Genomic DNA, 13,333 nt, shown 5'->3' with positions numbered 1-13,333 from the left:
GATTTTAGTTATTTTCAGTGGTGTTTTTTTTGTGTTTCCAAGGTTGTGTCAGTGTTTTTTTTTTGTGTTTTCATGATGTCATTAATGTTTTGTGCCTTTTATGATGGTGTCAGTGATGTTTTTCTGCTTTCAGAATGTTGTCAGTGGTGTTTTTGTCTTTAATTGGTAACGTTTTGTCTTGATGGTGTCAGTAATGTTTTCAAGATTGTTTTTGTGCTGTCATGATTCTCTGTAATCTTTTTTTGTTGTGTGTCAGTGGTGTTTATTATTTCATAGGTGTCTGTGACGATTTCTGTGCATCCACAATGATTTCAGCTGAGAGTTTGCACCGTGTCGGTGGAGTTTTGTTAATTTTAGAGTTTTTGTTTTGTTTTTTTTGTGTGTTTTCAAGATGTCAATCTATTATTCAATCATTCAATTTACTTTCGCTTGTTTCATCTAGCGTTCTATCTGTCCTTCTGGCTATCTTTTCTCTTTCTTTGCCTCTAATCCATTGGCTATTTAGTGAACTGAATATGAATATCTACTCCAGGTTACTGATTGATATATTCACTTCTGTTTGTGTTTCAGTCAAACTGTGGACCTGTTGATGCAGGAGTCAGGCTGTAGACTTGAGCATCCTTCTGCTACCAAGTTCAGGAATCACGTGATGGAGGGAGAATGGGAAAAGGTGAGTCGTGAAAAATAAATAGAAGAAGCCAATGGGTGTCATAATCACAACATAATAAAATCATAATCACGATTATTTTGGTCATAATTGAAACCACGATTATTCAAAACGATTACTGTTAAAGTCAAAATTATTAGCGCTCCTGAGAATTTTTTTAAATAAATATTTCCTAAATGATGTTTAACAGAGCAAGGAATTTTAACTGTATTTCCTCTTATATTTTTTCTTCTGAAGAAAGGTTTTTTATTTTTATTTTGGCTAGAATAAAAGCAGGTTTAAATATTTTGAAACCCATTTTAAAGTCTATAATATTAGCCCCCTTAAGCAATATATTTTTTGATTGTCTGCAGAAGAGACCTGCCTAATAACACTAATTAAACCTTTAATTCACACTATGAATCTGAATGCTTGTATTTTTAAAAAATATCTAGTCAAATATTATGTGCTTTCATCATGACAAAGATAAAATAGATAAGTTATTAGAAAAGAGTTATTAAAGCTATTATGTTCAGAAATCTTCTTTCCATTAAACAGAAATTGGGGGGAAAAGGGTTGCTAATATTCAGGAGGGCTAATAATTCAGACTTCAACTGAGTTATTTTCCACCCTACAAAGGAAAGAGAAATAAATACAATAGAATAAAATATAAAACAAACTGTGCTTTAAGCATTTTGATTTTAAGAAACACTTTACTACAAAAGTCCTTCAGTCAAGAGCAGAGGCATGTTCTCCATTTGTAATCATAAAAACAGGCGTCAGAAGGATTATAGCGCGCTGTCTCTTTAATAGTTTCTCTTTCGCGTCTCTTCTGATCTCTGATCTCAACTCGTTTGTTTATTACACAAATGATGGTTGACATGAATAATCACTAAACACCGCGTTTTGACACCTATTTGACCATTAAAGTGCTCACGTTAAGATGACTTTAGATGTGTGTGCTGACTGCGCTCTGCTCGTCTTAGTGTGCGAGACCGAATGCTGACTGCATGCTTCAATTCTGTGTGTGCGCGGCACACAGAATCATGCGGTCTTTCGCACTTTTAAGAGCAACACGTGTACAACTGGAAAGGGGGCGTTAAATGATGCAATAATCGGTTATCTCGATTAATGATTTTTCATAACCGTTGGAAGGCAAAATCGAAATCAGATTTTCGATTCTTCTTTAAGGGTTATCATAGTTTACTCAAACTGACAATAAAAAGCAGTTTTGTTAATTGAAATAAAATGAATGTTTAGGGCACCCGTTAATGAACATTTAAAACTATCCTCTTACTCTGGATATTCAAGATATAGAGGACTTGTTGTTGTTGTCGCAGTGGTGGGGAAAGTTACTTTAGAAAGTAATGCATTACAGCATTCATTTACTCCCCAAAAAAGTAACTAGTTGCGTTCCTTTTTGGCCCATTTCCACTGAGTGGTACAGTATGGTACCTGTCGGTACAGCTCTCCTTCATCAAGCGTGCGTTTCCACTGCCGAAAGAGTGAACTCAATGGTTAAAAGAACTCAATTCAGGAATGGGACCAAAATCATTAAGCGCTGATTGTCTTCCATTAACAGTTAAGCTACACCTCACTGTGTGTTTCTAAACTTTGTCCTCTTGCTGTATGTGATGGTCATATGGGTCACAACAAGCCAAAGTGCGGCAGATAAGGGTTTGTGAAGCTGTGAATCCTCAGTTAATGTGTGTGTGTTTTGTTCCGGCAGGCTGAGAGTGACCTGAATGAGCTGAAGGCACTGATGCATTCACCCAGCGCTGTGGTGGTAAGACTCTCAAATCTCTCTCAGTGAGAGCTGCATGATTCTGAATAAAATGAGAATCTCCATTTATTTTGCTCGGAATAAAGAGCACGATTCTGTGGATGTCAAATAAAGGTTAAAGAGCGCCTATTAAACATTAAAAAGGGTCATATTTTGATTTTAAGGGTCTCCAACAACAGGCTGATCTGCATGCAAGGTCAAAACCGCTTTCATTGTCTTATAATCTGCATTTATTTTTACCTAATTATCCCAACGACTTCCATATGAATCGTTGAGCGATTTATTTGTTCCCAAACCCTTCCTCAGTGCGTAGCTAATCTGCGCTGATTGGACTGATGCAGGCTGTTGTGATTGGTCGACAGCGTTCAGCACCAAACAGAGAGAAATGCCCAGCACGGCTTATCAACAGTATTGAAGTAGTCAGAGTGCAGAGTGTATGTGTGATCATACCTGCCAACAGTCCTGTTTTTCCCGGGTGTTTCCCGTATTCCGATTGCAGCGAGACACGCTTCACAGCAACACCATAGTACACAGCTCCTGGTTCTCAATAGTGTTATCATGGCCGGCCAAGGAGGCGACCTAGGCGGCCACCCTGGGCGGCAGAATAGTGAGGGCAGCGTCTGCGAACCCCCCGGTCCTCACTTTCATCCTTAACACCCACCCCTCCCTCCCAGTCCTCACTTCGCTGTGTTTCCATGGCGCAGAAGTGTAAGCAATACATTTATGATCAATAAGCAGCCCCAGATAGCACAGACAGCTGTCATCTCTTACCTTATACTGTGCGCTTCAGCGCCATTTCTCCTCTGTTTTTGAGGTGATGTGCATAAGTAATCCTTTTATATGTCTGACGTGCTCCAAACACAGTGAATTATGTTTGATCAAACAAAGGAATAGTGAAATATGAAAACAATGATCGCTCCCTGTGGCTTGTACAGCACCTCTCATCAGTTAGAATACAATAACTTTAGCATAGATTATGGTGGAGACAATTTTCAGTATTCCTATGATTACAGACATGTGCAGGAACCACCAAAATTAATTACAGCATGCTAGACCACACACAACCTAAAGGTACACTTTCACATTGGAGTTTATAAAAAAAAAAATACAAAAACGCCTCTTTTTTTAGGTGTTTAGTATAACACAGACAACATATACAGATATTTTAAACACTTTCAATAGTGTTACGGTTTAATTAAGTTGTCTAGGGAAAATAAACGTAACACTTATAATATTAAATTATTACTGAGTAGATGGATGGAAAATACACCAGGACACAAAATTTACGATCAATTCGTTTATTCCTCTTACGAGGAGAAGAAAAATGAAGCCAACAAAAGAGAGACTTACATGTGTGCGCTTTGTACAATGTATATATAATAATAATAAAAAAAAAAATACAATCAAAAGTTTTAGGGGAAAAAGGAACTAGAGTGGCGCCAAAGCAAAGAACTAAACAAAACCAAAAGCCACCTAAACTAGAAAACAAGATCCCCCTCTAAACTTACTAATAAAAATCAAAATGTGAAAAAGAAACCGAAATCTTCAGCGTTTGCGACGCCACACCTAAACTCCCTGAAATAATAAGCAAAAATACAAAATGCGGCGCTCACCCATTTACCTAGTGTTTCTGAACATTGGAGTTACCTACGGGCAAAATGTATGTCGCGCGACTTAGTAAACTATTCCCTTTTCCCCAAAAAGGAATGATAAACTCTTTAACCATGAGCTAATTAACATCGATGTAATTATTCAGAAACACAGAACAAAGCATACATTAACAGCAGCGAGCGAACACAAACCAACACACACACAAAGCACTCTGAAAAACAAGGCGTGCCGATCGAATTTAAAGTCCGCGGAACGAAGTCCAATTGGTCCACGAGGAAACGCCCTAATGAGGAGTGACAGGCTCGGGATCCAATCAGCAGGTACCTAGCAGAGAAAAAGTAGCGGAACAAAAGGTGATAGGACGAGACAAAGAGCGAAAGACAGACAAGGAGATGCGAAGGGAGACAAGCAAAACAGAGAGGGAGAAGGCACAAAACTACAAACTCCCACGGACCGTAACAATAGTGTTTTATGAAAATTCAACGGGTTTTCTTTAAAATGAAACCAAATTTTTGCACTTACACCTCTGCATGTGGATTTGGGAAGCTTTTAAATGTGGGTAGGCAAAATCCAGGCGGAAATCCCAAAATAGCAGCAGAGTTTAACTGGTTAATATTCTGTTTCTTTTGGAACTGCGTCACAATACGGAAAAAAAAATTGTTGCCGCTTCCGGTTCATGCGGGCTTTAAAGTTACAACTTTTGTCTAATTTATGTATTCAATTAGTTTGTTGTTTTTAACTGTTTGTTTATCAATGAAATCAATATGTTTAGCTTTGATATCATGTGTACGTTAACCTTTATTTCACATCCACAGAATCGTGAAAGTAGCCTTTGTTGCTGACATGGCGTTTAATAAAAATGTTCTTCTGTTATGCAGCGCATGAAGTTCCTGCTCCTTCAGCAGAAGTACCTGGAGTATCTGGAGGACGCCAAGGTTCTCGAGGCACTGCAGGTGCTCAGGTCCGAGCTCACACCGCTCAAGTACAACACCGAGCGCATCCACGTCCTCAGCGGGTAAACACACACAGTCAATTTTATTCCTTTAGTATTAAGCGAAGGGAAGCACAGTGGTTAGCACTGTGGCCTCACAGCAAGAAGTGGTTTGAGCTCCAGCTGGACCAGTTGGCATTTCTGTGTGGAGTTTGCATGTTCTCCCTGTGTTGGTGTGGGTTTCCTTTGGATGCTCCGGTTTTCCCCACAGTCCAAACACATGTGCTGTAGGAGAATTAAATAACTAAATTGGATGTAGTGTATGAGTGTGTGTGATGAGTGTGTTTCCCAGTACTGGGCTGATTCTGGAAGGGCATCTGCAATGTAAAACATATGCTAGAATAGTTGTCAGTTCATTCCGCTGTTGCGACCCCTGATAAAAAAAGAGACTAAGCCAAAGGAAAATTAATGAATATTTAATAAAATAAGTATTGAACGTGTCAGGATTTTTCTTGTTGAATATATTTCTGAATAGGCTGTTGGTGTTGTGGAATAAATATTCTGGTCTGCAAAATATTCTAAGTCTCTAAGTAAAACTTTTTTAATAAATGACAAAGTCTGAGATCTCCAAAGTCTTTAGACCAGTGGTCACCAAACTTGTTTCTGGAGGTCGGATGTCCTGCAGATTTTAGCTTCAACTCTAATCAAACACACCTGAACAAGCTAATCAAGGTCTTACTAGGTATACTTGAAACGTTCAGGCAGGTGTGTTGAGGCAAGTTGGAGCGAAACCCTGCACAGACACCGGCCCTCCAGGACCGAGATTGGTGACCCCTGCTTTAGGCAAAGCAGTTTATTGTTACAGCAGAGACAGGTCGTTCGAGTGTCTTCTGAACATAGGCTTGCACACAGTTTAAATACATTCCTGTGTCTTAAGACTCCACCCAAATTTACACATTACTACTCCCGCTAGTGGGATCTTAAATCTCTCAGGTGCCCGCCACCAATACAATCTCAGGGTCTTTCAGGGGTCTTACCCATGTCCAGTTAAATTCTTTCCTTTCTGTTTCAAAATTGATGACTCAGCCAAAAAACAATGCTCAACGATATATCTTGTTCACTGTCCACTGAGCAGTCAATTGTCAGTTCAGCTGAAGTTCATGGGTACTCATATCTTTTAGATGTCAGTACAAATGAGTGTGGGCACACGTGCAGGTGTGCTTTATCATGAGTTACAGAACAGAACGCAGTTGTCCTTATGGCCTTGCATCCATAAATCCAAAATTGTGACATTTAATGCTGCTCTTTTAATTTATCTTCTCATCCCTGACTGCATTTACACAGAATGACTTTTTTATTTACCAAAGCACGCATACCTGATGATGATGATGCCACAGTTATGGGTAATAATACAATAGATAATAATAATATACTTGAAACACCCAGGCAAGTGTGTTGAGGCAAGTTGGAGCTAAAACTTGCAGGGACCCCGGCCCTCCAGGACTGAGATTGGTGACCCCTGTTCTATTTCCTGCTTTTGATTGGAGTGTTGTTTCCCATGATGCCGCAGGTACCTGATGTGCAGTAATTCAGAGGATCTGCGTCTGAAAGCGGAGTGGGAAGGCAAAGGAACAGCCTCGCGATCCAAACTCCTGGACAAGCTTCAGAGTGAGTGAACATCCACAAATATACACACGCTCAGGCTGTCAGCTTGACAGAAGTATTACTATAAGGGAGTTCATCAGAGTTGCATGCTGAGCTTAAGATCATGCTTATGATTATGTATGAATAGTGCTGGGCAAACATTAATTACTGTTAATCGCATCCACAATTAAAGTTTTGTTTTGACAGAACATGTGTGTGTCATGCATTTACAGTATATGTGATGAACACACATACAGTTGAAGCCAGAATTAAATTTCTTCCTCTGTTTCTGTTTAACAGAGAGGAGATTGTTTCAGCACATTTCTAATCATAATAGTTTTAATAACTCATCTCTAATAACTGATGTATTTTATCTTTGTCATGATGACAGTAAATAATATTTGACTAGATATTTTTCAGGATACTAGTATTCAAAATATTTAAAGGCTTAACTAAGGTTAATTAGGCAAGTTATTGTATAATGGTGGTTTGTTCTGTAGACTATTGAAAAAAATTTTAGCTGAAAGGGGCTAATAATTTTGACCTTAAAATGGTGTTTAAAAAAATTAAAACTGCTTTTATTCCAGCCGAAATAAAGCAAATCAGACTTTCTCCAGAAGAAAAAATATTATCAGACATACTGTGAACATTTCCTTGCTCTGTTAAACCTCATTTGGGAAATATTTAAGAAAGAAAAAAAATCAAAGGGGGCTAATAATTCTGATTTCAACTGTATATAGGTTATGTTTATGCAATGAGGTATCAGAGTCTGTGCAGAATTGAGTGTAGTCAAACAGTTTTGAGATATAGTTGTGTGACTGTATTTGCAGTGCAGTGGGGACATAAATTCGTGGACTTTAGAAAATGAGAACATATTAAAAGTAATATTTTTATTAATGATTTTATAGTATATTCTTTATATAGATTTAATAGAATTTTTCCCCTCATAGTGTTTGCTTTGCACACATTACACATTGTAGTTCATATATTGACTGTTTTAATAGCAATTTTTATCAAATAATTAGTTAAATACTTTAATCAACCCTAAAAACAATCATTCAGATTAGCTCAGGACATTTGTAATCATTAATGTTGTTTGTTGTTGTTGTTGTTATTTATTCATTTTCTCTTTGGCTTAGTCCCTTTATTAATCAGGGGTCACCACAGCGGAATGAACCACCAGCATATGTTTTATGCACCTTCTAGCTGCAACCCATCAGTGGGAAAATTATTATTATAATTTTATTATTATTATTATTATTATTATTATTAATCATAATGGTAATATATTTATACATTTAATAATATTTCTTCTTATATTGTTTTATCATCATTATTATTAATAAAAAATAAAAATAGTCATCATATTAATCATGTTAAAAATAAAAACAATGTTAATTAATAATAATGTTAATTAATAACTAATGATAATAATAATAGTATTTATTTATAGTTATTATTATATTTTAGTATTATTATTATCATTAATATATTTTCATCATTATTATTATCGTTATGATTAATGAGAATCATAATAATATTATGTTAATAATAAGAAAGGCATCCGCTGCGTAAAACACATGCTGGATGAGTTGGCAGTTCATTCCGCTGTGGCGACCCCTGATAAATAAGGGACTAAGGCGAAAAGAAAATGAATGTATGAATAATAACAACAGCAACAACAATAATAATAATCATAATAATATTATGTTAATAATTGGAAGGGCATCTACTGCGTAAAACATATACTGGATTAGTTGGCGGTTCATTTCGCTGTGGTGACCCCTGATTAATAAAAAGACTAAGTGGAATAGAGAATGAATGAATAAATTGATGTTATTAATAATAACAATGGTAACTATGATAATAATAAGAAGAATATTCTTTCAATCATTCATTCATCTTTTTGGCTTAGTCCCTTTATTAATCTGGGGTCGCCACAGTGGAATGAACTGCCAACTTTTTACGCAGCGGATGCTGAAAGGAAAATGAATGTTAACAATAAAAGCAATGTTAATAATGATAATAAAAAGAATATTAATATTATTATTATTATTATTATTATTTGTAGTGGTGTTAAATGTTGTTGTTGTTGTTTTATTAGCATCATTATAAATATGAATAATCAGTAGCATCATAATAATAAACATTAGTATCACTAGTAGCATTAATAAATAATAATGTTGATTTTTGGTTATTCTGTTCATTCCTCCTCTCTTCATTCCCTCCTCTGGTTTCCTCTTCTTCACAGTGTCATGTAAATCTGTTTTTTCAGCTCGGGTTCGGTTCAGTTCTATTTTAGTTCAGCCGATTCAGGAGACGAACTGAGTTCTGGGCGCTGCGTATAAACAAAACAGTGTTGAGGAGAAACAGTGTTCACTTTGTGTCCTGTGTTCAGGCTGAATTCAGATCAAACTGAGTCTAACCCTCCACGGCCTCTCTGCTCCATCTGTCTGTCTGTGTGCGTGCGTGCGTGTGTGTGTGTGTGTGTTTGTTTGTACGTATGTGTTTGTGTTTGTTTGTTTTTTGTGTGTGCGTGTGTTTGTGTGTGTGTGTTTGTTTTTTTGTGTGTGTTTGTTTTTTGTGTGTGCGTGTGTTTGTTTGTTTGTGTTTGTGTGTGTATGTGTTTATTTTGTTTGTGTGTGTTTGTTTTTTGTGTGCGTGTTTGTTTTTGGCTGTTTTTGTTTGTTTGTGTTTATTTTTGTGTGTGTGTGTCTGGGTGTGTTTGTGTGTGTGTGCACCTGGGTTTGTTTTTGACTATATGTGTCTGTTTGTTTGTGTGTGTTTGTTTTTGACTGTTTTTGTTTGTGTGTGGCTGTTTTTTGTGTGTGCGTGTGTGTGTGTTTGTTTGTGTGTGTGTGGGTGTGTTTGTTTTTGACTGTTTTTGTTTGTTTTTTGTGTGTGTTTGTGTGTGTATGTGTTTGTGTGTGTATGTGTTTATTTTGTTTGTGTGTGTTTGTTTGTGTGTGTGTGTTTGTTTTTTGTGTGTGTGTTTGTTTTTGACTGTTTTTGTTTGTTTGTGTTTTTTGTGTGTGTGTGTCTGGGTGTGTGTGTGTTTGTGTGTGTTTGTTTTTGACTGTGTGTGTTTTGTTTGTTTGTGTTTATGTTTGTGTCTGTCTGTGTGTTGTTTATGTGTTTTGTCTGCTTGTGTGTTTGTGTGTTTGTTTTTGTGTGTTTGTGTGTGTGTGTTTTGTTTGTGTGAGTGTTTGTTTTTGTGTGTGTCTGTGCGTGTTTGTTTTTGACTGTGTGTGTTTTGTTTGTTTGTGTGTATGTTTGTGTCTGTCTGTGTGTTGTTTATGTGTTTTGTCTGTTTGTGTGTTTGCTTTTGTGTCTGTATGTGTGTGCTCCTGTACATGTGTATGTCTGTAACGGTGTGTGTTTGTGTGTTTGTGTGTGTGTGTGTGTGTTTTGTGTTTTCTGTATGTATGTATGTATGTATGTATGTATGTATGTGTGTGTGTGTCTGTCTGTACATGTGCGCACATGTGCTTGTGATTTTGAATGTGCGTGTGCGTGTCCGTGTGTGTGCATGTGTCTGTGTGTGTGTCTGTGTGTGTGTGTGTGTGTGTTTGGGTGTTTGTGCATGTGTGCATGTGTCTGTGTGTGTGTGTGTGTGTGTGTGTGTGTTTGGGTGTTTGTGCGTGTGTGCATGTGTCTGTGTGTGTGTGCTGTACAGCGTATCTCCCTCCGTCAGTGATGCTGCCTCCTCGGCGGCTGCAGACTCTGCTCCGTCAGGCGGTGGAGCTGCAGAGAGATCGATGTCTTTACCACAACACCAAGCTGGACAGCGGCCTGGACAACGTCTCGCTGCTCATTGACCACGTCTGCAGCAGGTACAACACACGTCAGTGCCATTTACCACACTGAAAGGTCATATACCCCATAGCAGGTTCAGATGAGGTCGCAGCACACCGAGGACACCTGCTGGTCACAAGGAGTCATGCCTAATTAAAAACATCTCAACATAAGCAGATCACTATCAGCCGTCTGCGTGGACACAAATATCTTTATATGTATGGTCATCCTGACTGCTGTGTCTGTGATCTCCAGGAAGCAGTTTCCCTGCTACACCCAGCAGATCCTGACCGAGCACTGCAATGAAGTCTGGTTCTGCAAGTTCTCCAACGACGGCACCAAACTGGCCTCGGGCTCCAAAGACACCACCGTGATCATCTGGCAGGTCGACCCTGTGAGTAGATATCACTGAGCAAACAGCTATCTATCTGAAACAAGGGCACTCGTCAGAGTCGTACAGCATTACTTTGCTACAGCAATCCACATGTTCAGTTTAATTTAGATGTTGTTTAAAGGATAATTGCAAATACCATCGAACTGTTCATAATACTACTATAGAATTTTATGTCTGCTTTACAAATATTGTCCAAATACAGCTTTTATTCCTCTAAACATAAGCGGTGCTGTTGAATGGTCATCAATGAAACTAGTTATGTAGTATGTAATGTACACTCACCGGCCACTTTATTAGGTACACCTGTCTAACAGTTTGTTAACACAAATTTCTACTCAGCCAATCACACGGCAGCAACTCAATGCATTTAGGCATGTAGACATGGTCAAGATGATCTGCTGGAGTTCAAACTGAGCATCAGAATGGGGAGGATTTAAGTGACTTTGAATGTGGCATGGTTGTTGGTGCCAGACGGGCTGCTCTGAGTATTTCAGAAACTGCTGATCTCCTGGGATTTTCATGCACAACCATCTCTAGGATTTACAGAGAATGGTCTGACAAACAGGGAATATCCAGTGAGTGGCAGTTCTGTGGGCGCAAATGCCTTGTTGATGCCAGAGGTCGCAGGAGAATGGCCAGACTGGTTCCAGCTGTATATTATTAAATAATAATGATGCATGTTAGTAAATGTTAAACTATGATTAATAAATGCTTTCAGAGATTATTCATATTACTTCAGGGCTCATATGGACCTGGAAAAGGTTTGGAAAAACAAAAAAAACGCAAATCTTTCAGGAAAAACTCATGGAAAGTTTAAGTCTTGTGCAAACACAAGCCAACATTTCTTAAGTATTTTCATACAGACAGCAAGATATTCTCAGAACTATTTTACAGATATAAAAATAAACAAGCTGCATGGATTGTGACACATTTCGTTGATAAGCTGTAATAATTTTGAACGTGCACTTTCTCTTATTTACCACATGTACATAGACATTACATGAAACATTAGCTCATGAATATTTACCTGGAATTTTAGTAGTAAAAATGTGTATGAATGCTGTTAGCTAATGTTAGTATATGCATTAAATAATGGACTATTATTCTAAAGTGTTAGCTATGTAATTAGTAATTGATCATTGCGGATTTTTGCAGTAAGCTCCCCAATACTGTTTTTAACAGGACTCTCAGCAGCTCAAGCAGCTCAAGACTCTGGAAGGTCATGCCTATGGGGTTTCCTATCTGGCCTGGAGCCCCGATGACACTTACCTGATAGCGTGCGGCCCAGACGACTGCTCCGAGCTCTGGCTCTGGAATGTTCAGGTGAGGGTCCACTTTCTCAACAAGGGCTCAGTGGAAATTTTTTATTATTTTTTTAAACTGTTACAAATGATGTTTATTTGACTGCAGTTTGTATGTAAAATGAACACTAGGGGGCAGTATGACTACAACAACTGTTTCTTCTCATGTTAATGATATTTACAAGGATATGATGTTGAAGAATAAAGCTTTGTTTTAATTCATAAAAACCATAAAACATTTTAAAGATTTCATGATTTGTTGGGGAATATGTTTGCCTCACCTTTTTATCAAAGCACGGTCTCACAAAAAAGATAAAAATAATGTAAAATTATGTGGTTGCGGTGCACTTTTGTCTTCAAAAACACTATTGGTCGAGTTTAGGGAAGGGTTCAGTGGTTCGCTAGGTGATTTGCTTCTGGTTAATTAAGCCTTGACCTCTTGTGGACGTGTACAAAGAAGGACACAAATAAAAACAAAACATAACCTAAGTAACTCGTTTCAGATGATTAAATATATAGACAGCGCCCTCTAGTGGATTTGTCATCTAAAATGTGCAATGAAACATAACCTATTTCACATTTGCAAACAATGTAGACAGCACCCTTTAGTGGATTAACCATCGGAAATGTGCAATGTAACAAGGAAATTCACATTTGCAAAAATTGTAGACAGCGTCCTCTAGTGGATTAGTCTTCTGAAATGTGCAATGAAAAGTAATTTAATTCAGATTAATAAAATTTTAGAAAGCACTCTTTAGTGGATTAGTCCTCGCAAATGTGTGATGAAACGTAAGGTAATTCAGATTCGTAAAATTGTAGACGGCGCCCTTTAGTGGATTATTCATCAGAAATGTGCAACAAAATGTAATGCAATTCTGATTCGCAAAAACGTAGACAGCGCCCTCTAGTGGAGTAGTCTTCTGAAATGTGCAATGTAATATAATTCAGATTTGCAAAAATTGTAAACAGCGCCCTCTAGTGGATTAGTCATTGGATATGTGCAATTAAACATAAATCGGATTTGCAAAAATTCTAGACAGCGCCCTCTAGTGGATTTGTCATGTAAAATGTGCAATGAAACGTAATTCAGATTCACAAAAATGGACAGCACCATCTAGTGGATTAGTCATCTGAAATGTGTAATGAAACATAATGTAGTTCAGATTTGTAAAATTGTAGGCGGCGCCCTCTAGTGATTTTTGCCATCTGAAATGTGCAATGTAATATA

The 13,333-nt window shown here is 37.6% G+C and overlaps 1 protein-coding gene across 2 annotated transcripts in view; it reads left to right on the top strand.

The window, feature by feature from the left end:
- Positions 1–13,333, top strand: part of wdr26a (WD repeat domain 26a) — a 31,455-nt gene that overhangs the window by 3,791 nt on the left and 14,331 nt on the right. For both annotated transcript variants that reach the window (XM_073925693.1, XM_073925692.1), the window contains exons 2-8: positions 571–670; positions 2,376–2,432; positions 4,919–5,055; positions 6,542–6,639; positions 10,292–10,448; positions 10,666–10,804; positions 11,987–12,127. In XM_073925693.1, the coding sequence (XP_073781794.1) occupies positions 571–670; positions 2,376–2,432; positions 4,919–5,055; positions 6,542–6,639; positions 10,292–10,448; positions 10,666–10,804; positions 11,987–12,127 (829 nt within the window). The remainder of the gene's footprint in view (positions 1–570; positions 671–2,375; positions 2,433–4,918; positions 5,056–6,541; positions 6,640–10,291; positions 10,449–10,665; positions 10,805–11,986; positions 12,128–13,333) is intronic.

The sequence above is a fragment of the Danio rerio genome, chromosome 16 (assembly GCF_049306965.1).
Source record: "Danio rerio strain Tuebingen ecotype United States chromosome 16, GRCz12tu, whole genome shotgun sequence".
Lineage (NCBI taxonomy): Eukaryota > Metazoa > Chordata > Actinopteri > Cypriniformes > Danionidae > Danio > Danio rerio.
The sequence above is the reverse complement of the archived record's forward strand: the minus strand, read 5'-3'. Positions and strand labels throughout refer to the sequence as shown.